The sequence below is a fragment of the Xyrauchen texanus genome, chromosome 17 (genome assembly GCF_025860055.1).
Source record: "Xyrauchen texanus isolate HMW12.3.18 chromosome 17, RBS_HiC_50CHRs, whole genome shotgun sequence".
NCBI classification, from domain to species: Eukaryota; Metazoa; Chordata; class Actinopteri; order Cypriniformes; family Catostomidae; genus Xyrauchen; species Xyrauchen texanus.
In genome coordinates, this window is record NC_068292.1 from 27907332 (window position 1) to 27934388 (window position 27057).

General features: G+C 37.6%; 1 protein-coding gene across 13 annotated transcripts in view; it reads right to left on the bottom strand.

Annotated features, from left to right (window-relative positions):
* LOC127657723 (myocyte-specific enhancer factor 2D homolog) overlaps positions 1 to 27057 on the bottom strand; it is an 88242-nt gene that overhangs the window by 42557 nt on the left and 18628 nt on the right. For 12 of the 13 annotated variants that reach the window (XM_052146586.1, XM_052146582.1, XM_052146579.1 and 9 more), the window contains exons 2-3: positions 5465 to 5887; positions 846 to 1049 (exon numbers count right to left, since the gene is read on the bottom strand). In XM_052146586.1, coding sequence (XP_052002546.1) covers positions 846 to 1049; positions 5465 to 5518 — 258 coding nt within the window. In that variant the 5' untranslated portion in view covers positions 5519 to 5887. Of the gene's footprint in view, positions 1 to 845; positions 1050 to 5464; positions 5888 to 21606; positions 21779 to 27057 lie in introns of those variants that run through there. The other variant, XM_052146574.1, reaches the window with a different exon arrangement.

Below are 27057 nucleotides of genomic sequence, written 5' to 3' on the forward strand. Positions count from 1 at the left end.
ACTTTCTGTCTCTGGCCAAAGGCAGGAGGAGGTAGAAGGTGCAGATGTCCCTACCTCTCCTGTCCCACCATTGTCCAGGCAGTTAGCCAGCAGCGTATATAGGCCCAGAGATTCTCTGAAACCACCCTACAGGCTGCTCGAGACACACACAAACACACCTCTCTTACTCACACTATTATGGCTGGATGTTTAGCCTAGCATAGCCTTGCCATCTCTTGAAGAATTTGTGTAGTGCATTTACGGTACAACCATTCAGTACCATAGTTTACAGTGGCCCAAAAAAGTATTTGGGCACTTTTGGACACTTAAGTCACACTTAAACATTTCTGTTTGATATTTTGTATCTATTGCAATGACATTCACAGTGGCAACTTTTGCAATGACCTTTGACCAACTGATGTCAATGTGATTTTTAGTGGATGCGTAAGATAATTGGTCTCCTAGCAGAGTAACCACAGTTCAAATATTTTAAAGTTTGGCTTTAGTGTCCCAATACTTTTTGAGGCCACTGTATAACTAAATGGCATGGTATTTTAGTATCATGTTATGCCTCAATACTACTTATTTGTGTGTGTGTGTGTGTGTGTGTGTGTGTGTTGGGGGGGAGGGGGTAAACCACTTAAATCTACTGATGTTCACCCAAGACAGGAAGAAAGGGAAGAAGAGCAGAAAACAAATAAAGAAACATATAGAAAAACAAAACACGTGAATGAATGAGATCAACAAACAAACAAAAAACTCATATTATAAAATATTATAAAAACATATTTGTTTTCTCCTGACTGAAAAGAGGTGGCTTGTATGTCTTGTATGCGTCTGTGTCTCAGCATCTGTGTCTGTATTACCTCAATGATGTCTGCATTGGTCCTGCTTTCGTGCGGCTCGTTGTACTCCGTGTATTTGAGTAGCACTTTGTCCATGTCAGTGCTGGCATACTGGAAGAGCTTGTTTGAGTGATTGAAAATAATGAGGGCAATCTCGCAGTCACACAACACACTGAGCTCGTAAGCCTTCTTCATCAGACCAAACTTCCGTTTGGTGAAGGTCACCTGTGTAGAGAGAGAGAAAGCCAAGTTTGTTGGACAGGGAGCGACAGAGGGGTGTGAGAATATGAGATAGACTGTGACAATTTCCACAGTTGGTGTTACAGTTGGTGACATTTGTGATTGGGTCATCATATGTCCTTATCATAGCACAGTTATGTAAACTTCATAAATCGCATACTGTAGGTGGTCAATTAATAAAGACTATTTAGCATAATCTGCAAAAAAAAAAAGAAAAGAAGAAGAAGAATGAATCCTATTCTTAAAGATGTTGTGTAATCTGGCAAAAAAAATAAAAATAAGATAAAAACAACTTTCTCTTAACAACAGAGACCATTACAGGATGGCAAAATGGGGCTAAAGGCACCCCTTAAGGAAATTTAGATCTATTTATAGTCAAATAGTCAAAACTATTTATTTATTTTTATTGACTATTAATAGAGCAACATAATTTGTGTGAAAAGCAATAATAAAAGAAGATAGTTCTGAATAACATTCAGTTTTTTTTACATTTGGGGTAAAAGGCCCCAAGGGGGTTTAAAGTGATAGTGTAGATATAGGGGCAACAGTTAGAGGGCACAATTTTTTAACTAATACAAATTATTTTGAGATACCAAGATTCTTTTTTGAGTAGCAAATTAAGATGATGCTTACTCAAAATAAAAACAAGATGACTTTCTTTCATCGCATTTTCTTTCTGCTCCCTACTGCCCAAGTATCACCTAAAGACATATTGAGTTTACAGACAGAAAGTTTTCTTTTCAAACCCAAGACTTCTTAACCTAAAGAGCTCAACAGTGCAAGCAGACGGTGATTTCATCTCAGTAAATAACAGCCCTTTTCCATTAGGTGAAAGAATCTTCTCTACCTCAACAATCAGTGAGCTGATGTTCCCTCTCTCTCTCTCCACACCAGCACCAAGATAAAAACCAGCAATGTAATTGCCATCAAAAACAGAAATTGCAGGTAACCAATGGCAACAAGAGAACACAACTTTATCACTGTGAAGAATGTTGAGAGGCAGGAGGTAGAGGAACTGACCTGGCTTCTCACCGGTCCTCTCTCAATCCAATTAACCTCAGGGCCGAATGCTTACCTACTGACCTTTACAGCACCCACGGACTCGAATGCAATCTCTCAGCTGCTGTTGTCTCTCTAAGAGAGTGCTGGATTTCACTGTGCTTTTACACCTCTCCTACAGACCTCAATGTGTTCGAGTTTCATAATTAAAGACATTTTGATGCAGCAAATACACAGAGCATGTTTTTTGCTGTAGTTCAGGTGCCCTTCTCTCACTGCTGCATTCTTTAATTGCCAGAATAACTGCTTTACATCACAGGGAGGTCAGAAGGACAAGACTTGGAAAGCCAGATAATTTCCAGAGGAGAAGTTCAATTAAAAATGATATTTAGTGCATGATTAGGCCAAATCTGGGTCAGACAAAGTCCGTAAAAGACTTTTGTGTAACTTTGTTGAAAATATGGTTAGTCGGGCACATCTGAGAGAGGAAAAGAGTGAAGAGTGACACAGTGAAGCAAGTTGAGTAGAAACACCTGGTCGAGTTAAAAAGCAACTACACACATCAGCACAACTCTAAGGGCTTGTTCACACTTGGCAGGTTTGGTTTGATTAAAACGAATTCTGGTGTGATTGCTCTGTTAGTGCGGTTCATTTGAACAAGTGTGAACGCTGTCACCCGAACCTTGGTGCACACCAAACAAGCGGACGGTGACCGCCTGAATAGTGGGCCTCGGTCCGCTTCCAAACAAACTTTGGTGTGGTTCAATTGATATATGAATGCAACATGGACCAAAGACGTCTTAACGGACCAAAAACAGCAAATAATTTGCCTAATACTGGCCTCAAGCATACTTGGTTCTTCTCATCATTACAGTTGCATATCTTAGTTTGTGTGTACAACAGAGGAATTCCTGGTGCCGTTGTGACTCCTTTATACATTTTGTTTAGCTCTTTGTTTGTTCTCAGCTGATAAAATTATCACCATATATACATATATAAATATAACGAGCACATTTCGACCCAGCAGCCAGCATTGTTGTGGATGATCGGCAAATTCCATCTTCTGCAAAATATAGGTCATAAATCTGTCCAATCGGGTTGTGACTTTTTCCTGATGCCTTTGGTTTTGTATCGTTAGGTTCTGTGTTAAAAATACCAGTGTGAACGCTAAGCGAAGCAGGACTAAATGTATCATTTTCATTTTTGGTCCAGACCAAGAGTAGCAAATTACAAGTGTGAACACACCCTAACTCCTCCACGGTGACCAGAAAAATCCCACTTTCACCTCTCTAGTGTCTTAACAATTAGCAAGGAAAGAGGTGGGCAGAACTTCAGGGTAATTCTAGGGCTAGACATTAAAGCTAAAATAAACAAACAAAACAATACAAAACTCAATATTTTTCAGCCTACGTTACACATAATATTTATGTATTTACTCTGGAAAATCTTATTTTATTCAAAGGAATCAAACAGTCACTGTAGATTCAAGTAAATTCAAAATCTTAAATACAATCAGTAAAATACATAAAAAAATCTACTTAAAACATATAGCAAGATTTCCCCCCTAAAATGCATGTGGGTCAAAAATGTGGAATACGATTAGGTAAATATTCTTTATAAAACTACTTGTTTCATAAATAACAAGCAGAAAATATGGTTTTTTTTTATATTTTAGATCACTACTAAAATGATATTGAATATATCATAAATATTTTATATATAGCCCAGCCCTAATCCTTATACAGAAGAGGATGACTCATATGAAACAGCGAGTTTACGTTACTGACACAACTGACATCTGACAATTGTGGTTAAAGGTAGGGCTGAATGATTTGGACAATAATAATAATTTATTATTAAGTTAAGAAATTATTATGGAAATATATTTTTGTAAAATATCAACAACAACAACATTTATTATTATAATTATCATCATAATTATGTAACAGTCCAATATTTATATAATATTTTGTTAATCAGAATGCGGCATAGCTACAGTATGTGGGTCTTTGTTTTGGTGGAAGCTTTTATTTTGGCGGTGAAGGAAGTCACGAAGGAAGAGAAATGCTCTCTTCTGTCTACTCTACATAAACCATGGTGTTATGAGGTTACTTTAGATTTCAGTAGTAGAGGTGAGAATCAAAAGTTAACTGGCGATACAATATTATTTCAATATGTAGGTCACGATACAATATAATCGATATTTTGCAATATTTGTCATATTTTACTCACTGTTTTTTATTCTTATTTATAGGACTACAGAAATCTGTTGCCAAATCACCAAATGTATTATTAAATAAATATCAAAGTGCCTCAAATAATTTGAATTCAAACCATTTATTTGTGAGGATTCAAATAAGTCTGTGGATTCTTTAGTAGGTCTCTTTTGTGTTCGATTTATTTGTGATAGGATGTAAAATTACTCAATCAATTTAAATATTATTCTAATTTGTAATATATTATTATTGTTGTTATTATTGTTAATAATAATACAGTTACATTACAGTTTTTTTCCAGATCTTTGACGAACTAATGTTGTCAAACTATGGATTTAAAAGAGGATGGTGGATATTAATAGTCTCTGCCATGCTCATGCTGACATCTACATTTTCATGCTCTGAGTTAGGGCTGTCATTATTAAATTTGGCTGATGATTAATTGTCAAACAAATATTTTCTATTACGACGATTAATTATCGTCTTTCTGTTTTAGGGCTGACAATTAATTGTCTCTTTAAGGGCTTTCATGATTAATTGTCATATAAATATGTTCTTTATTTGCTTAATTCCCAGTGAAGAACACAACACATAATCATGAAAAGAGATCCACCAATCAGAGAAGTTGCTGCACTCTATTAGACTATTGTTTCCAAACAGGTTTCCCAAACACTCTCCCACTTTCGATTGTTTAAGCAAGCAGGTAGTCCCACCACAAACTCAACTTCAAGTTAAACCATAAGCTGACATTCAAATAAACAGCAACGTTTTAAAGGCATCAAAGATCCACAGTGGGAAGTCAACCTACAAATGTCTTATAGTTGTCTCTGCCAATTATGCTGGAATGGGAGAAAGTATTTCAACATCAAAAAAATGACACTCCTTTAAAACAATGGAAACCACCTTGAGGCATTGGAAGTGCATGGTTTTATTTACTTTAAACCTTGCTCTGTTTATCTTGTGGAAGTCGTCTAAATTACAGATGCAAGTTAAGACAACTCAAAAGAGTCAGAACCAGTTAGAATTAATTCAATTCAATTGCCACAAATAATACTTCCGGGATCTCCAGTGTAAGTTCATTAAGGTGTTTTTTTAAAGCTGAAAGAATTTATGCTACACTGATATCATGAATGTAGATTTCTGAACTAAAAATTGTTCATCGAAAGAGACAGCTTGTGCACTCACCTGTCTGTTGCGCTCATCTGTGATTCGCTGAATCTGGATCTTTTTTCTCCCCATGGCTGCTGTGATTGGCTGAACAGGGGTTGGGGCAAGGTTAAAGTGTTGGTGAGGTCAGACGTCAAAGTTTAGGTTGTCTTGAGGCAGTTACAGGAACACAAACAGCAACTAATCACCTCAGTGTATGAAGATGTGTGCGTGAGAGAGTGTCTCTCTCTCTCTCGGTTTGCCACCTCTCTAAGGCAGCTGAGCTCACCAGTCTTCCTCCTCTGATAAAAAGGAAGTAAATAAAGAATATGGCCTTCTGGTAAGGCCTTCAGATCATGATCTGCTCAGGGTGGAAGTCATCCAACAGGTGTCTGTTCTGATATCCAAACCCCACGGAAAAATAATATGATGAAGATGATGATGATGGGCTTGTGATGAATTCTGTGAAAGAAAAGAGAGACAGAACTTAGCTAAAATAGGAATATTTTAAGTAAACAATTATCAAGGAGACTGTCAAATACATTAACGGTCTTTGATTATTCTGTCACTCATTTGCATTTTCAGTCAACGGAACAGTGGTTTTCAGCTTCAACACCCCATTAAATTACTGGACTAGCACAGTGTTCTTTCCAGTATTGATGTATTTCTTTGTGAAACAAGAAGTTGTGGCTGGAAAGGACATTCTCATGGCAGCGTTTGATTGGCCTAAATCTGTTTAGTGTAGGATGAGTCATCAACATTGTTGGATCATTTTCCAACAAGAGTAAGATTGTTAATTTTCAATGCATAAATCTGTTATAGGTTAATTTTGAAAACTTTCACAGAAACACTTCACCAAAAAATGGTTAACACTTCCAGCGCTAGGAAGTGCAATCAAGCTTATAATCATGATCACCAAGGAGGCTGCTGATGTCAAGATTTATAGTGAAAAAGATGTCCGTTTCATCCTAAATCGATTGTAACGCTTCAAAAGACATTGATTAAACCACTTGAGTTTCATGTATTACATTTATGCTGCCTTTATGTCATTTTTGGAGCTTAAATGTTTGGAAACATTCACTTGCATTGAATGGACAAACATCATATTTGTGCCTTTGTTTGTGTCCTGCAGGAGAATAAGTTTGAGACAACATAAGGTGGAGTAAATTATAAGAGAATTTTTGGTGAACTATACCTTTAAGAGTACATTCGTGTAGTGAGAATCCCCCTGGCACCCACTGAAATGAACTGGGCCTCACACAAGAAACCAAAGTATGTGGTGATTTTTTATCACACTTCACTTAAGGTGTATGTGTGTGTGATTATTAATATCAGACGGCCCCTCCCTCCATCCTCTAGGCACCAGCTAAGGAGTTTCACCTTAACAGTAAAAGAATGATCCAAATGAACCATTCAATAAATTAAAATTATGTAAATTGGAGGGAGTTGGTCATCTAAATAATCTGAAGGATTAAAGAGCAGCCTAACCCTTTAGAGCTTTTCTGTATTATCAACAAAACGAACACACTTTTGTAATAAAATTAGTAATATGAGTAATTGAATAAAAAAGTTTATTTGCTAGACATTTGATAAACAGGTTAAGCAATCAAAGGACCATCATAAACTGATAGTATACACTAATGCCAAGGTATCTGGATAGAGGTTAAGTAGTGATATTTACGTTCTCCTTGTTCGATCGAGGAGTTCGGAGATGGCGACATCTTCCATTGGGGCTCAGGGCCACGTTACAGTGGGGAAGGACCTGGATTCCATTTCAACAGCCTTGGACACAAAGGAGTGGAGGAATGCTGATCACTGTAGTTACCTCCCTGGTAAAAGGATTCCGAACTTGCCGTTGCAATAGTCTCTTGTAGTGAGACTTGGTACATGGTTGATCTTATACCGTCTCTGGGATGGACGCTAAGAACATTGGGTGATCTGTTATCCTCTCTCTCTCTGTGAAGCCGAGACATGGCACGTTGGATGGTTTGAATCCTGTTACATCTCCTACCATTCAGGCCAGAAATTCAGAATGTTGATTATTGTTCTGTTATTGCTCATGAACAGCTGGGAACTCAGAACATTGATTATTATGATGTTATTGCTCCCAAACTCGAATGGCCGGGAACTCAGAACAGAGAAGTGTTATAGAAGTATATCCTGTTAACGACCCTCTGGATGGGGATTCAGGACAAAGGTGTGTTAGAAGTGTATCCTGTTCATGACCCTCTGGACAGGGACTCAGGACAAAGGAGTGGTCATCCGGAGTATTATAACTTCCTGATGAGGAGATTTCAGTTTGGAGCTTCTTGTTTCAGGGTTACAATTGGCTGCTGAGATTGGAGGGGGCCAATACAGTGTGGCTCACCCTCCCTTCTCTGTTTGGAACATTTGCATACTTTAAAGTACATAGTTAGAACATTGTTTTTAAAGTTTTATCTATGCATTGTTCCTTTTCCAAACCTCTTAAAAAATACTCTTGGCACTTTTCTGAAGATATTAAGACCAAACATGATATTGAAAGATTCAATATTACGCATGCATTCATTTATACTACCATAGTTAAGTTTGTGTGAACTATTGTGGTAATTGAACAACTGCAATTTACATAAACAGTTCTGTGAACAAACATGGAGTGGATGTGTTGCAGTTGGTGTCCATGTTAGGAATAAAAGTTTGTGTGTAAATATTTGTCTATGTGGCTCCTTTGTTTCTGCTTTTGCCACATGGTAAGTTAATGCTGCTTCAAGAGGTCTAGGAGATATTTATGGTCATTATCTCAACTCTGGACTTGGGCAAACCTTAGGATGGAGGGTGTGAGAAGTTGATAAGAAACCACTCATGGACAAATGAGAAGTCTTTTCCAACGTGTTGGAAGGCCCGGGGCCTTACTTTCTGAAGTATCTGGCAGTTGTCCAAGCAGCTTATCTGATGGCTGTGCTTGGCATTTGTTTGTGTTTGTCCTGGATGGATCCACTCTTCTTTGCCTTGACAGTAAAAGAGGGGCTCTGCCATAAACTGGCACCAGGAATGTCATCTGGTCCGATTTTCACCACACTTGCCTATAGATGGCTTCAAAGCTAATAAGACAGGGACTACAGTGAAAGCCACATGGTGGCATAAAAACACTTCAACGTTTCTTTTTGCCAGGCAACAGCTGCAATATAGACGCTTGGCCTCCTTCAGCACCCAGACAGAGCCCAGGACTCTGAATTAGAGTTCTCATTCATAAACCACTGACACTGATGTTACTTACAGAGCTAAAACGTCTTCACCTGCATGATAAACACCTGCTGCTTGAGTGTGTAATCCAGCAGCACTCGCCTCACTTTCACGTGTCATCAACATGGATATAAAGCCATGTTTGAAGGTAAAGTGATTTTTTTAGTGTTATAATTAAAAAAAAAACAAGAAAATAACAATGAGAACAGATGCTTGTGAACGTGACACAGAACCAGTGTTTGTGTTTGTGTGAATGAATAGCTGCATGAATGAATTTACTGCTGCCTACGAATTGTCATATGGGCCAAGAAGGCTAATTTTAAAACATGCTATTATTATCTCTGCCTTCAACTGAAAAATAACTGAGGCCTTTAAAAAGAGTTCTATATATACATCTACACTGTATATATGACTGCCAACACAGTTTCACTGAACAGAGAGGCCTGAAGACATCCTCATTTTCCCATTTGCACTTATGCAGGCGACCAGAGATTGAATCTGGCTTGGATAATTTCCAGAATTCTCCAAAAACCATACGATAATCCTCACAACTGGAAAGGCTCTTCTGCTAATTCATTCTTGATAATTCCTTCTGGTAAAGTAAACACACATGCAGCAGTGGCAGATTAAGTCATTTTTTTGTTTTTTTGATTCAGACACTGTTAAGCTTGATTAATTTCAACTCAATTCAAGAGATAAAAGCCTTTAAATTTCAGGAAACAAATACTGATCTTTCTCAGAGGAATGTTTACATTTATAGATATGAAACCAGAGTTAGAGTTTGGCTTTTACAGCATGTCCATTAACTTTGAGGCAATCAATCTACATGCTAGTGTGACTCCTAAAAGTTTACTTACTTATAATTTACAGTCTTTCCCTTCTGGCAAAACAGACCAAAAATTGTAATAACTCATCTTGCACTACACTGATTTTTTCTCCTATCAAATGCTTTATAGAAAAATTTCCCTCCCTCTGCAACCAACAAGCAAGTAGCAAATCATAGGTATTGGCTAGGATGTGACAAAAAAAAAAAAAATTCTGTTAAAAAAAAAAGAGAAAAAGATGAGCCATTCGATATCTCCAGCACAAACTTCCAGTTTAAATTGGAAGAAAGTCGACACAGGAAAAAAAAGCATGTGCTTAATGCCATAACACTTGTTCTACTCAAATAACTTCAGAATTCTTGTTTGATAAAGGAACAAGTGACAAAGACTTCCAGGATTTAGGAATTTACTCTTGTTTTTTAGTGTTGCGTGATGGAAAAGGGCAAAAGGCACTAGCTCACATAGAGTAATCTTAATCAGCGTCTAAACTGATGGGTATGAAAAAACAGTGCTTGTCACAAGTTTCATCACTTCTTTGACACGGAAACCTGGAGTGGTGTTTCTGTATATATGTACAGTACGTGTGTGTTCTCCATCTCCAACTGGAGAGGATGTGTCAATAGGAAAGGCTTCTCTCCCAGCCATTAGTACCGCAGGCTTGAGTTCAAAGTGACTCAGAGTTTGTGTGTGTTGTGGTCAACAGGGCCAACACATGAAAAAACTTCTTTATCTGCAATGAGAGTCAGAGTGTGACCTTTCACCCTGTGTGCGCTGAGAAGGGCCGTTTCCCAGCTCTGATCTCAGTCGCTTCACCAGTGACCTGGACAGTGTCCTTAGTCCTCACGGTCAGACTCTCCAATCACAGAGAACTCAGACAGTGAAGTACTTGATAATGCTGTTCTTAAGACGATGACTTCACTGGACTGTTAGAGATACATCTCAAGAGTAGCTCTTTATGATGTGAACCAAGTTTATTAAACAGGCTTACAAGAGTCAGACACTGGTAAGATTGACAGTATAACTGAAGTAGATTTTTAAATATTAGTTTAAATAAGAGATAGGAGTGCTGCTTGCCCATGCAAAACTTGCAACCACAATCAATGGATGTTGTGCATAGTAGCCAGGGTGTTACTATGTGGTTGCTAGGGTGTTGTGGGTTGTTCTTAGGTGGTTGTTTACTTGCCAAAATCAAAATAGAAAACTCTCAAGTCTCAAGAATGATATTCAGGTACCCAGATATGACTTAGGCCCCTTCTTCAATGTCAGTCTCTGATATTTTTAATCATGTTTTATCATCTGGTTTCTTAAGGGCTGTTGCATTTTTATAATCAGTATTTTATTTATTTTGTGTATTATGTATATTGCATTTTGTAAATATTTTGTATATTGTATGTGTTTGAGTGTGTATATTTGATGCACATAAATGTTATGACACACACACACACACAGCGTTAAGCCACAACATTAAAACAACCTGCCTAATATTGTTTAGGTCTCACGTGTGCCACCAAAACAGCGCACGATGCTATCTCAGAATAGCATTATGAGATTCTATTCTTCTCACCACAATTGTACAGAGTGGTTATCTGAGTTACCACAGACTTTGTCAGTTCGAACAAGTCTGGCCATTCTCTGTTGACCTCTCTCATCAACAAGGCATTTCCGTCCACAGAACCACCGCTCACTGGATGTTTTTTTGTTTTTGGCACCATTCTGAGTAAATTCTAGAGACAGTTGTGTGGGAAAATCCCAAGAGATCAGCAGTTACAAAATACTCAAACCAGCCCATCTTCCATTCGTCTTCCATTAACGGATGATGGAGGCCACTGTGCTCATTGGGACCTTCAATGCTGCAGAAAATTTTCTGTACCCTTCCCCAGATCTGTGCAATTCTGGGGAACAATTCTTTGGACTTCATGGCTTGGTTTGTGCTCTGACATGCACTGATAACTGTGGGACCTTATATAGACAGGTGTGTGCCTTTCCACAGGTGGACTCCAATCAAGCTGTAGAAACATCACAAGGATGATCAGTGGAAACGGGATGCACCTGAGCTCAATTTTGAGTGTCATGGCAAAGGCTGTGAATACTTATTTATATGTGATTGTTTTTTTTTGTTTTTTTTATAAATTTGCAAACATTTCAAACAAACCTCTTTCAAGTTGTTATTATGGGGTATTTTTTGTGGAATTTTGAGGAAAATAATGAATATAATAATTTTTGGAATAAGGCTGTAACATAACAAAATGTGGAAAAAGTGAAGCGCTGTGAATACTTTCCGGATGCACTGTGTATATATATATATAAAAACATTTATGCACGCGCACACACACACACACACACACACACACACACACACACACACACACACACACACACACACACACACACCCAGCGGATAGCATTTCTCACAACTCTCAGTGCACAAAGGTGAGCGGTTGTACAATGCAGCTGCCACACACACATTCGGGGGAAGGTGTTATAATTTTGAGTTGTGGTTTTGCTCATACCACTGAGGAAATCCTGCGGAACAAGGCTTTAGCGTGCAACACAAGAAAAACAACATATTCGCAACGGTCTGCACAAACAAGCAAATAAACATCAGCACACTAATGTATTAAGACTCACACTGCTAGTGAAGAAGAACCTATTAAATAATTCTCTAGGTTCTTTCCACTTTTTAGAATTTCCACCTTCAAGCAGCTCTGAACCTCAAAGTTGCAAGGCTGAACAATAAGGCTGGCCTGGGTTCAGTGTGAGACATTGATATGTATGCCTTGCAAACCTCAACTTAATTTTTTCTGTGATTGAACATTGTTGTTGTGAACTCTGCCTCACTAAGTTAATGCTATCTAACTTGCAGACATAGATAAGGTTTTCTCAAACAAAGCAACAATGACTAGTGACAGTTTTCTGTTTAAAGGGTTAGTTCACCCAAAAATTACAGCTCACTCATCATTTACTCACCCTCATGTCACTCGCTTGTCAGGACAGTGTACACACCTGATGATAAAGGTTTGAAATCAATCGTAGCTTTTGTGACAGGGTCGTGCAAACTTCTACTCGCAGAGCAAACAGATGGAACAGTGCATACGAGATTCTTGATACATTTCAGAAGCAACAACTGCACTATTTAAACCACTTTACTATCACCTGTGCAGGTGTGGAGAGGAGAAGCTGACAGCTGCACTCTCATAGAAGCAGATATATCTCACATCCTGGACCAGCAACTTCCAGTTGTGGTTAAAAGTTCAAATGAATAGCATGGCATAGATTAATTTTAAATAATAATTAAATACTATTAAATGATTTGCAATGCTTTAACAAAAATTTAAAAAATGCAGCAGTCAGCGGCATCTCCATTCACTTGCATTTAAACCTATACAAACTCTCTTTGTTGACCCTTCCGAGATGGCGCCGCAGTTGACATATCCAAATCAGCCAAATGAGGCATCTTTGTATGAATATTTATGCTCCTCTGTTGTAAACAACACTGCGCTTCTATATTTTTTTGCATTTTGTTCATCATCGTTGTGAATTTTAGTAAAAAAAGTTTTAAATATTGATCTATTTCTTCCACACACTTAGCATTTCACTTCAGAAGACATTAATTAAACCACTGGAGTTGTATTTATTATTTTATGATGCTATATGTGATTTTTGGATCTTCAAAAATTTGGCGCCCATTCACTTGCATTTTACAGACCCACAGAGCTGGAATATTCTTCTAAAAATCTTTGATTGTGTTCTGCTGAAGAAAGAAAGTCATACACATTTGGGACGGTATGAGGGTGAGTAAATGATGAGAGAATTTAAATTTGGTTGAACTATTCCTTTAAGTTAGAATGGGTTAAAATTTATAAACTAATTAGTAATGTTTCACCATCGTTTTCCGAAAAAAGTCTTAGTTATGAATCCACAACTGTCATAATGTAACATCATAGTTTTATTGCAAAGGTAACCTAATGTTAAAGGAATTTATTTGTATTTGTTTTATCAAACATAACATATTATGAAGCCATTGACATATAACATAAAGCTATTCATCATATTTGTGGTGGGGCCACAAAAAATCTTGGCATGTTAGCAAATACAAATCTGAACTACTTGCCCGTTCGAACCAGCAGAAAAAAAAAATGCTTATCGTTGAGCCCTTCAGCTGTGCCGCAGCGTTTCAAGTAAGGATTCTGAAGTGCCAGAGTTCTACTGGGATAAGCTGACACTGCCCTTATCCATGTGTGGGCATATGGCATTCTGTGCGAACGTGTATGTGTGTGTAAGCATATCTCCTCTGCATGGTGTTTGAGAGAGTCCAGTTTTGTTATCCCTCCCTGTAACTAGAGGCAGAGTGGCCTGGGGCTCAGAGATAAGGGACTGTGCCAGATTGGACCAATGCCAAAGCAATGCTGAGAAATACATCACCTTCCCAGCTCAGAGCGGGAGGTCACCGCCTGGGACAGAGAGCTGTTTAATTCGACCATTTACAGTTTACGTACATCGGCACTATACAAAGCACCTTATGACCAAAACTCTGCAACAACCTGGCATTCCTGGGGCCAATAAAAGCTATTTCATACTTAGAAAGTAAAAGCAAGTTGGTGGGCACCTCTTCAGCTGACTAATATTTTGTGACACTGGTAAGGAAAATTTATGTGGCCATTGCCTAGGGCTGGGCGATGTATAGAAATTTCACAATATTTTCACAATGATTATGCTGGCAAAATAAACATTTTCAACACTGTGAACAAAGCACTGACTTTGCTGGTTATATAACATTAAGCAACATCTTGAATATCGTAGTGATTTTAATGCACTTTTAATTTGGCCAATAAAGACTAGATCATATTTCATTAATAAAAAATTGCTTTAGTAATATACAGTATATCTATAGGTAAATATTGCTGTTTATTACTATGCATTGTTACAATAATCTTCCTTGAGTTTAAAAAATGGTCATTACTATATTTATAATATATTTTACTTCTTTATGACATTTATTTCTTTCCTTAAATATTTACAATTTTGGCTACAATGGCTGTTACTTTTAAACCATTTGAGAGCAAATACATAGCCTAAACAGCTTGAACATAGTCAAAAGGCTTACAAATATCAAGATACAATTTTGTAGTGACATTTACAAGTTCTAATGGTGACTAATGAAAAATTAAGAAAACACACCTACGAGAAGACAAACTCGATATTTAACTGAAATCCCAACACAATAATTCAAAAGGGCTAATCAGAGCAGACTTATTGGCAAAAGGAGATGTGTTGGACACAAAGAGATCAAAGAAAACAAACTTGGCTGGTCTAACACAGAGCACAAAGCCCTTGTACTGGAAAAAAGGTATTTTGAGGAGACACCCTCATGCTTTGGAGTTTTACTGTGCTGAATGCTGTTCAAAACATTAGCTCTGACTAAACTGAGGCAAAAATGGCACTCGATGAGCTCTGAGAGGATCTCCAGCAATTCACTCCAACCTTGGGGTTTTACTGCCAGCACCAACTGCAGGATATTTCCAGCCTGTTGACTCAACCTTCCCGCACGGCAGGAACTCACCCTGTCCAATATGTCTACAAGGCTGCTGACCACAACGCACAATGATATCTGTTTTTCAACACAGTCATTTGTTCAGTAAACAGCATATAGGCTACTGATAAAATGACGGTGTACATGTCGAGAGCCATCCCTGGACCTCCTCCAGGAGCAGGGAGCTAGGTTGCGTAATGTCTGCCAAACCACAAGTGTAACCCAATCCCTGAAGTGGGGGAGGGCAGTGGGTAATGCACTGCAAGGACAGCATTTCAGGGGAAGGGGTGTAATGGATCCGTGGTCTTCAGCTTGTGAATCATGCCGCTACTGTCCCATCTCGTCAAATCAGTAAGCAAACCACAATGCTAGGGACACCACTATCAACCCCAAATTAATTTAGTTTTTGGTGTCAGATTACAAGATTCTTCTAGTCTTGTAGTCTCAGACTTGTTTGGCAAGCAAAGTAGTTTTGAACAGAAGTAACAGAGTTGTCTGGTTTGCACAGTGCTGTAGGTTGTTGTTTACACTAGCATATCTTTTCCAGCATCAGTGTAGACAATGTGGTCAAACTTGTCAGTTTACAACACTACAACATGGTCAAACACCAGAGTGCATCCTGCTAACAACACCCAGGCTGCTACATGAGAAGGGTTTGAAATTGAGAACGTTTCATAGTGGTTCCATTTTTAAATAATAAAAGGAATCAAATGATTTTCATGAGGTTTGGTTCCATTAATGGTTCTGGAACATCTGCTAGAATGGTAAAATATTAATTTAAAGAACACTAATTTCCTGCACCACTATGAGTGTGAATGACTATTTTAACATGGACACCAGAAAGCAGAGAAAAGCTGTTTACGGCTTGAAATCGGTATATGGATTTACATGAGCTGTGTTAGCGGTGTTCTCTTTACTCATGTATACAAGCGTCTTGATGAGTAAGCAGCTTTCTCCACAGTAACTACATTTACCTGCAATGCTTGTGTAAATAACAAACTACTTGTCAATTTTCCGCACTGTTCAGATTACACCAATTTGTGACTCTTCCGTTCGGTTTGTTCATGGCCCCGGTTACATTTCAGACCCTATCCTCAGACCACACGCTGCTTACGCCACTGCCTATCTCGACATCATCATTATTTACAGTAATGATTGGCAGCGGAACCTGCAGCATCTGTGGGCTGTCCTGAGGTCGTTGAGATGGGTGTGACTCTCGGCAAACCCAAAGAAGTGCGCAATTGGGCGAGTGGAAGTATGGTATCTGACTGATCTTACTAAAAAGGGGTCACCAGATCCAAGTAAGTGACAGGCTGGATGGTCCCCGGCCTGAGTCAGGCAATGGGGTATATGGTGATGCGGTCGTGGCCGAGCGACATCTGCAGAGAGCGAGGCCGGGAGAGGAAGAGCAGTAAGGACTGACACCTGTGGGAAATCACCTCTAACATCTGTTCTGTGTTGCAGTGAGAGCTGGATGGGGTTAAAAGCGCAGTCCAGACTACCAGAGGAGAGAGAGAGAGAGACGCACAAAGCATATTGTGTTCCTGTGTATGACATTGTGTGCTGAAAAGCTTTTTAGTTTGTATGTGTTAGACTGAAAAGTGCTGACAATAAACAACTTTCTATCACAACCTACAGTGGAAGTGCACTGCAATAGTGGGGTTCTCTACTACGTAAAACTCTGAGATTCCCCCAATGCAAGGATGCATATACGCAAACGTGAGGGACAGTCTATATGTTACATTGGTGTGTAATTTTCAATGTAAAAATCAATGTGATTTTCCCTCTGTGCTCCCAGAAATGCTGAATTCTTTCCACTGAGTTGACATGGCCGCTTTTACCCGGTCTATTCACACACATGCCCTCCTCAAAAAACGGTTAGAATGCTGCTAAAGTGTTTACATGAGAACATTACGGCACATTTTCTGGGAGAAAGCACGTGCACAACAACAAGGCCAATTATGGTCTGATTAACGTGTGTAAATGCTGGACAAAGCGGAGCTACAATTGCATTCTCTAGGTTTGTTAGTCTGACTTTGCAAAAATCAGACTGGTGGACTAAAAATTTCAGATGGACTAAAGCATTTACTTTACATTTTAAAAAGACAAATTATTATTTTGCTTCAACTGAAATTGAACTTTTTAAGTGCATGTAAATGTAATGAATGAGAGTAATTACTGGCTGGTTGTTCAAATATAACATGTCGTTAGAGACAAAAATTGGAAACAGTGTTTGTAATAAATGGTACTTAAAATAAGAAACATTCAAATGGACCTACTTTATATTAGGTGGCCTTAACTACTTTGTAACCATTTGATACAATGTACTAATTATGTACATACACTACCATTCAAAAGTTTGGGGTCACTTGCCTGAAATGTTTCTCATGATCTTAAAATCATTTTGATCTGAAGGTGTATGCTTAAATGTTTGAAATTAGTTTTGTAGACAAAAATATAATTGTGCCAACATATTCATTTATTTAATTACAAAAGTAAAATTGTATTTTAAAAGTTTTTGAAATGGATTACTTGGACTGAATATTTAAGAAAAGCAGCCACTCAGTGCCCAGCATACAGATGGGAACTCCTTCAATACGGTTTAAAAACATCCCAGGGTGATACCTCAAGAAGTTGGTACATTTCTGCAAAATCTAGGCAAAGTGTGGTCAATTTGAAGATGCTACAATATAACTTAGTTCAGATTTATTTTTGATTTATTTTTAAGTCACAACATAATTCCAATATATCCATTTCTATTATTCCATAGTTGTGATGACTTTACAATTATTCTAAAATGTGAAGAATTTTTTTTTTATAAATAAAGATTGAGTAAGTGACCCTAAACTTTTGAATGGTTGTGTACATGTTGTTGCATTGTAATTACATTTAAAATACCTGTTAACTTTACCCCTAATCCAACCCAACCCTTATCGTAACCCTAACACACCCCTTAATTCTAAACCTACCCATACCTCAACCTCAATCAGCAAATGTGGATATTTTGCAGAACATGTAGTTACACAATAAATACATAGTCTTGTATGTATTTAATGTTAGTACATAGTAGATAAGGCCACCTAATATAAAGTGTGACCTAAAATATATAATAGTGAGAGTATTATTTTTGTTAAGTATATAGTTACTAGATATATCGTTCGGCCGATATTAGCCTTTCATCGATATATCGGTATTGCCGTATATGTTTACAGATATGCACAGATATGAAAACTTTTTTCAGAACATACAATAAAGAAAACAATGCTTTAGAATTAATTAAGCTGGGCTAACGATGGCTCTGCAGACAGCGTGGAGTTAAGCGGTGCAGCGTTGTCTTCACTGTAAGTTGCTAACTACTTTGTGAAATACATACTGGAATGTTAATAAACAATGACCCCATCATTTTCCCTTTTCAATATAACTAATAGAACATTAACCCTGTCCCTGACAACCATGTCACTCATGTTTATCTGTTTGCTGTGTTAGCCAGCTATAGTTTGTCAGTCCAGTCAGTAATGTAGCAGATTGAAAGATTAGCATCAGTGTTTATATTTATGCAGCTCAGCAGACAACGGTGCACTGGTGGATTGTGTTTGTTGAGTGTTGATTTCATGCTACGTTGTTACCTAGTTGGTGAGACGCAATGCGTCCATCTTTTACTCTCTGTGACAACGAGCTCATAGCTAACTAACTTACCACGTAGCTACTTTCATTGCTTGTCAGCTGAGTGGAAGCTAATGCGTAAACATGTATTCACCAAACTGTTTTGTTCAGGATTCACAGTTTGGTACCCCATTCAACCGAACAACTCCAGTCACGGCATTTTTAAATGTAATATTTAAAAGTATGGTTATCCACAGTTGAAAGTTTCCCCTGAACTTGTATAGCAGAATACGGTGTAACATCTATTGACACTGCAGGTGTAAATGCTTCTTGTTTTACGTCGTGCCTCTAAATGACTGGCAGTATTAAAATAGTTAACATTTGACTGATGCTAAACTGTACTACTGATGTTTATTTAGCTATTTATTTAAATTGTATTTATTCTTTATTTTAATGGTCAGCATTTGACTGACACTAAATAATACTGATGTTTATTTAGCCATTTATTTAATTTTTATTTATTCTTTATTTTCTCAGTGTTCATTTCTAGAATTTGTTGTCAATGTATAATAATAATGTCCAATATTCATTGATAAAAATATTTGTTTAAGAAAGCAGCCTTCGGAGTAGGTGCATAGTAATATCGGTGCAAAATCGGTGCACAATTCACATAGAAAAGGTCTGTTTTTATTCCAGCTCTAAAATTAACTATATCGGCGACCATATCGGTAATCGGTAAATTTCCCCCTCTAAATTTGCTATCGATCCCAAAAATCCCAGATTGGTCGGCTCTAATAGTTACAAGAATTATTTATAAGGAGGAGGTGGTGTTTCTTCAAAAGGAATAGAAGAATAAAAGTTAAGAGGCAGTAATTGTGAAGTGGAACACACACACACACACACACACACACACACACACACACACACACACACACACACACACACACACACAGCTTTGACTGAAGCATAATGCTAATGACATCAATTTGACAAGTGGAAAGGAGGGTGTGTCTGCGAGTGGTTCATCATGAGTGCGTCATATTTAGTCAATTCTTAAAAGAAGATTATCTTGTTGGTTCAGTGATATAGCCAAATGTCAATCTCTCTATGGAAGCCATGAAGCCAAGCAAGAACGATGTCATTCATATTTCTATAGAAAAGCTAACCAGTAAAAGAGATGACTTATGTGTAGAACAGAGCTAAGCCGGAATACATAATACACAACACTAGCAGCTGTTAACAAAGAAATGCTGGTCTTCTTTCCCTGTTCATTTTAAAGCTTGTTATCAAAACAAACAAAAAACAAAGTTGTTTTGTCAACAACTGCAGTTTTTAGGGGCTTACAGAACCTTACTGAACCAGCTTAAAGAACAGAAGATATGGTCAATATATTCTCCTAATGAATTCAACAGCTTAACTCACACCTAGCAGGGGCTCAATAAAAAGTCCAATCTTTGCAATTAGCTATTGGTGTTTATGGATTTAAATACTTTTTATGCCATTTTAATTGAATAGTCTTATTTGGTAAATTAGACTTTGCCAATTAAATTATAAAAAAATACTTAACCTCAAATTAGAAAATTCCAATTCCTTCACAGTTATAGTTATATAGTATACAGTATTACTGAACCAAGGCTGAAACAATCATTACAGTAGGGCTGCACAATTAATCAAATAAATAATCAAGATCACAATTACTGTTGCCACAAATACCAAATTGTCAATTAAAGCAGTCCAGATATGTTGACCTCTGTTGCACAAAAAAGCTATGGCCCCACTTTATAGTAGGTGTCTTTATCTACCATGTACTAACATTAAAATACAATGCATTTATCATGTAACTACATGTTGTTCTGCAAAACTCTCACAAGATTCGCATTTGCTGCTATTGAGTTTGAGCTTTGGGTATGGGTTTAGAAGTAGGGGTCAGGTTGGTGTTAGGGTTTAGGGTAAGGGTTGGGAATAAGGCTAACAGTGTAATTACAGATGCAATTAAATGCAGGTACTACAAAAAGCAAGTGCAATCCAGCAACATGTATTTACATAATACAGTAAGAAGGGTACATTGTATAAAATGCTTAAGTGCACAGTAGTTAAAGATGCCTAGCATAAAGTTGGTCAAGCTCTATTTACAACCTTTGCAGCAGTGGAACTTTGACCAATCACAGGCATGTCCGTTGCTCGACTTCTGTGTATAATTTTGTCAAAGTTTGAATAACAGTTTTGTTTTGCATGTTGCTATAAGAGGGCCAATGTGAACTTGACCATTTAGGCACTGTCTTGATTCACTGAAATAGCAATAAAGTAATTCAGAAACAGTTCTCATCTTGTTTTGGATGTGTAGCCTACATAAAGAATATGGCATGAAGATACCCCAGACAAATAAGTATTTTAATGTAAATTCTTTTAATCTAAATTATTTGCAACTACAAAATCAACAAATACATTTGTCATAATAATGCAGCCCTAGTATGACAAATAGCAATTAAAATAATTCAGATTCAGACATACTGAAAGAAGTAACGCCATTCTCAAAAATAAGACTAACAGCAAAAGAAAAGAGAGAGAGAGAGAGAGAGAGAGAGAGAGAGAGAGAGAGAGAGAGAGAGAGAGAGAGAGAGAGCGAGAGACGGACAGAGATGTGATGTGATCTGTGTGTGAAGTGAGGCTGTCATGCAGCACAGCACATGGTCCTGTTACACCACACCACTCTTAAACACTCAGAAATACCCTAAAGGCACCACATTGTTCATGTCAACCTGATCTCTTGATGATGTTCACGGAATATACAAATCTCAAAAACATTTTTCATGTCATATTTCATGTCATGCATTTTTCACGTCATATCAATTTTTGAAAAGTAATGGAAACAAACACGTTCAAACTTAAAGTGTCAAACATGTTAAAGAAATGAGAAGTTAACCAAAAAAATCTCAGGCTTAAAGTTATTAGTGTCATTATTGTTACATTTAGTACACTTTAGAGTTTGTCATCTTTCTTACCCCTTAAAACTCAAGATGAACAAAAAGCTGCCAATTCGATCTTAGCTTCGTCCCGTTTCATGTGTACCCAGTTCATTTCAAATGACCCAATCAAATGTCAAATAAAATCCAAGCAGACTGAAGCATAGTTTGTCCTATGAAGCCTGGCAGAAGAGAGCTAATTCAGTTCAGCAATGAGTCTCTGATGCGGAGTGCTCAATTCCCAGCCCTCCTCCAAGACCTCCCCCACCCCAAAACCAACCCCTTGCCCTAATATGCCTTTAGCAACTGCATTCAATCCATCAGTGTCTTTGGATGTAATTGAGAGGGTGGAAGGGTGTCAAGATTGGAACGGTTGTCAGTATGTCAGATCCTCTGTACTCTGGCCTGTACATGTGTGTGTTAAATGTAGTGGCAGCTGCCTACACACCTTTTGTTCCAACACCCTCTTGTGATGTCTTTGCTGTCACAGATGTAGGAAAGTCAGCTTCCTGCATCGTGCTGTTGCAGGTTATGAGATTAAAACACTGCATGTTTGGACACTAGCTTTGCATATCATAGGTGAAATAATTTGTACAACAAAACAATAACATGTTATTCTGTCGCCTTCAGTCTTATTTTGTAATGTTTTAGAAAGCATAACCCCTTCCCCAAGAACAAATCTCAAGATCTGCCCTTTTCTGACCTCCAGATCTCCGAAGGGCTTTGGAAGGGTGTGGGAATGCTCAGCCAAGAGTCTATAAAACAGCAATGAAACTGAGTTTCCAATGGGAGGAAAGGAAAAAACACTTTGGACACAAAATCATCATGCTCTGGCATTCAGCATGTTATGGCTTAAAGGGATATGCAAGTTGTTCCAAACCCATATGACTTTCTTTCTTCCACGGAACACAAAATAAGATATTGGGCAGAATGGTAGCCTCAGTCACCCTTCACTTTCATTGCAAGTTTTTTCCATACTATGAAAGCACATAATCACTGAGGCTGTATTTAACTGTATTTTTGTAATTAACATTCTGCCTAACATTCTCCTTTTATGTTTGAAATAAAGTCATACGGATTTGGAACAACAGAATATGATAACATAAATGTATCATTAATATCATACATTTCTAAAGTGTTCCGTTTCTTTAAGAAGGGAGGTTTGGACACCAAAGGGAATGTTTCTCACATAGAACAACATTGGATGCGTCTCGTTTAGAAGGATGCGTCCTCCGGAGGTCGCATTTGTCGGCCGTATATGTAATTGAGGCTGGCTCGTTTCAGAAAAGTGAGTAGGACACTTCGAATGCAGCCTTCGTATGCAACCTTCATTCACGGGAATTCGGAGGATGCATGAGGTGTTTCCTTTGTGGGCACTCACAACCCACTATTCTTTGCTTCAACAGATATGTCTAAAACAATTACACCAATTTGGCCATAAATATGATGTTCAAAAGCAATGAATGTTAATTCCCATGTTGAAGTATCTCAGTAAACAGGTGCAGAGTATATAATATGTATAATTATATTAATATATAATTAAAATAAAGTATTAGACTAAAATTACACCTGTAAAATCTATTTTCTTTTCTCTTTGCATCATTATAACTCTCCTAAAATGTACCTCATACATTCCCTTCTAAAGTGACTTTGTTCCCTTCTCACATAAGCGCTGGCTCTTGTTAAAGAGTGCCGTGCTGTCATAGCAACGATGTTACATTCCATTTCCGTTGTCCTACGAAGGCTATGGAATGATTTTCCGGACATTATTCAAAAGGAATTGCAAATTGTATTTGCAATTGCGTTTTCAATTTGTGGACGCATAAAATGTGACATAATCCAAACGCAATTGCAAATCGCGCATTACCGTTTGCATTTTCGTTTAAGCGAACGCACAGTGACTGCCAGATTTCAAATGGAAAAGCAAAGTCCGTTTGCAACTGTGTTTCCCATATCTTACGAGTTTTGGCCCTGTCATATTTAAATAGCAATTTCAATTACCACGTCTGCTTTTTCACTTTCTCAGCGTCGCGTATGTAGCCAGCCAAAACTCAAATGGAATACTAATTCCTTAGTATTTCCATTGATGCCTTACACGGAAACCTGTCAATCAGGGTCAAGGGTGGGATTATGCTATGGGGCGTGTTTGTCTTGGGAAGAGACGTCACTCACAGTCGACGGTCAAGATCAAATAAACCAGCGTCTGTTCAGGGCATCACCTCTTTATTTATTTTGTATTTATTTTAATGTTTATTTGACAGGGACAAATGCATAGAACATTGCTTTATAAAGAATACAAAGTAGATGCCACGCATACATGTTTCTAGCCATGACTAATTTGCAACCCCTGTCCCTGGTTAGGCTTATAAATTTAAAACAAAAATTACAGAGTATTGAGTTTAAGATTTAGAATTAATAAAATACATACAACAAATACATCCCATATATGAAATAAGATATGGGCTTAAGTAGATGTGGAAGTCACTATAAAACACATTTAACTCTAGACACATTTAACAATACAAGAACACAAAAGGGTGCATATGTCTGTGCGTGCTCACATATGCAACATTATGTTTGTATGCATTGTGTTATGTCCTGTACAGTCAGTGTTCACAAAGTTGTTTCAGTTTCAGCCATTGCTTTAAATGTGTATTAAAAACCTTGAAGTCTGTCAATGTTTTAATTTCAGATGCATTCCACAAATGTATGCCTCTTACTGAAAATGATGTCTGACCAAATGTTGTTCTACGCTTTGTGGCTATAGTTTCCACTTATTGTGCCTCTAGTTCTTATTCAGCTCTTTTGTTTATGTACTAGTTGACAGAATATTTCTGGTGCAACGTTGTTCACACACTTAAAAATTAGTTTTAAAAAGAAAAATTTACAAAACTGTCAAAACTCAAGATATTATGCTTCCTTAGAATGATGCAGTGATGCCACCTTACAGATTTCTGGTCCATTACTTTTAATGCTTGTTTATATAATGACTCTTGACCGTCGACTGTGAGTGTCGTCACTTCCCAAGACAAACACGCCCCATAGCATAATCCCACCCTTGACCCTGATTGACAGGTTTCTGTGTAAGGCGTCAATGGAAATACTAAGGGAATTAGTATTACATTTGAGTTTTGGCTGGCTACATACGCGACGCTGAGAAAGTGAAAAAGCAGACGTGGTAATTGAAATTGCTATTTAAATATGACAGGGCCAAAACTCGTAAGATATGGGACACAGTTGCAAACGGACTTTGCTTTTCCATTTGAAATCTGGCAGTCACTGTGAGTTCGCTTAAACGAAAATGCAAACGGTAATGCGCGATTTGCAATTGCGTTTGGATTATGTCACATTTTATGCGTCCACAAATTGAAAACGCAATTGCAAATACAATTTGCAATTCCTTTTGAATAATGTCCGGAAAATCATTCCATAGAAGGCCATCTCGTTTAAACAAGGCTTGTTTTAAGGAGGACACTAAGTACTGTATACTGCAGCCTTCAAATTACGTGACCTCCGGAGGACGCATCCTTCCAAACGAGACACAGCCTTAGTTTTTTGTGGATAAATCTTGTGGTGGGAGTGGATTTTAAACTCTCTCTACTCTATATCGTGTTGAAAATCTGCTAACAGTGGGAAGAAAATATACAAACATCTTAAACATAACACACGCGGGCCAAAATCTGCCTGACACAATTGCTAGCACAACAAACATCATTGACTAGTCATGGGTCTGTTAAGATCCTGTTTCCTTGTTAATTATTTTTCACTCTCTCTCTCTCTCTCTCTCTCTCTGATGATCTCTTTGCTGCGCACATAGCACTGGCCCAAAGCCCATAAAGGGAGCCGTGTAATGGCCTTTGATTTTGTTCCGGTGACAAATGCTGTTCAATAACCAATGCCAATGCCGTTCTGTAGATTGTATGGCACTGGCCACCTTTGCAGAGGTGACGTTGAGTACGTGGAACTTTAAAAGTTCCATTTCAGTCAGACTAAAACACCATTTTTTTTTTTTTTAAATGGCATATAATCGCTTTAGTCTGACTAAAATCCAACCAGTCAGATCCCACTAACAGACCTACATAATGCAACGTAGCTCAGCTTCATCCAGCATGTTTACATGTTAATCAAACCACAATTGGCCTCGCTGTGGTGCACTTGCTCCAAAAGACAGAGGTGGTGAGAGACTAGGGCTAGGTATTGATACAGATTTCCAGATTCGATTACGATTTACAAGCTCTCAATTTGATTTCGATTCGATATTGATTCATTTGGGTATATTTCAGTAATAATGTCCCTTTTGCTTACATATAAAATAAATAATTTTCCAGATCATGTGGTTAAAAATACAGGGGACCTTCTAAATAGGTACATTACGAACTATGAACGTTTTTCATAATTTTGGTCACATTTTGGCTTTTTTAAAATGAACAAATCCATGTTTTCACTCAAATCACATACTATTTCATATATAATTTTTTGTTAAATGTTTATTGTTTAATTGCACAATTTGTACCATTTACAAGAAATTTTGATTTGTTGAGCACGTTCTAAAACAGGTTCTGTCTCTTTAACAAAACCGCCATTTCTGTAAAGAGCGTCTGTAAATGATTGCATGTTAACAAGAGGATTCTAATGGCTTTATCTCATCTGTGCTTTGCATAATTAAAATTAAATTTTTTTGTTAAAAAATTAAGTTTGTTTGTTTTTGATCAACAACTGACTGAAGAGAACATAAAGGGTATTAAAAGAGACTTTACTCAATGACAAATGGGTCTCATGGATCTCATCTTTGGACACACATTACACGGAACAGCTTTTATACCCCACACGCAGTGAAAGGATCTCGCTGCTAAATACTCCACCGCTATACTACACAATCACTGGTGAGTGAAATATGAACAGCAGCCAGTTGCCAAATATATACATTTTAGCCACATACCATGAAATTTGGTTGCAAATGCGAGCGAAATCCTCCCACTGAAATGTAGGGTTGCGCATAAGAGTAAAAGATTGATCTTGGGATTTAAGAATCGATATAGAGATCGTTCAAATGAAGATTGCGATGCATTGGGAAATCAATATTTTTACCCACCTAAATGCAACGTGTTTGACACTTCCTCAGCTTCCTTTTAAATATCCGATTACACTTTATGTCATGTACATATACATGGACAGACAGATGAAGACTGTAGCTCAACTTTGCAAAAACCTGCCTTAGCTCAATTTTAACTGCACATGTAAATGACTGAGTGTGAACAGGGCTTTACATACATCCCAACATATCCTAAAGACGATTAACATTTAACAAAGAGAATAATCTTTGACTTGAAAAAGATGACTGGGAAATGTTTCAATGAAGGAATTATAATACATTAATTGTTTACCATATTTAATAAACCTCCGAGTGGAACGCAGCTCAACAGCATTCAATAAAATCTCTTGTGGTAGGAATCCAGTGTAAACGTATTTTAGATGGTTTAGAATATGATT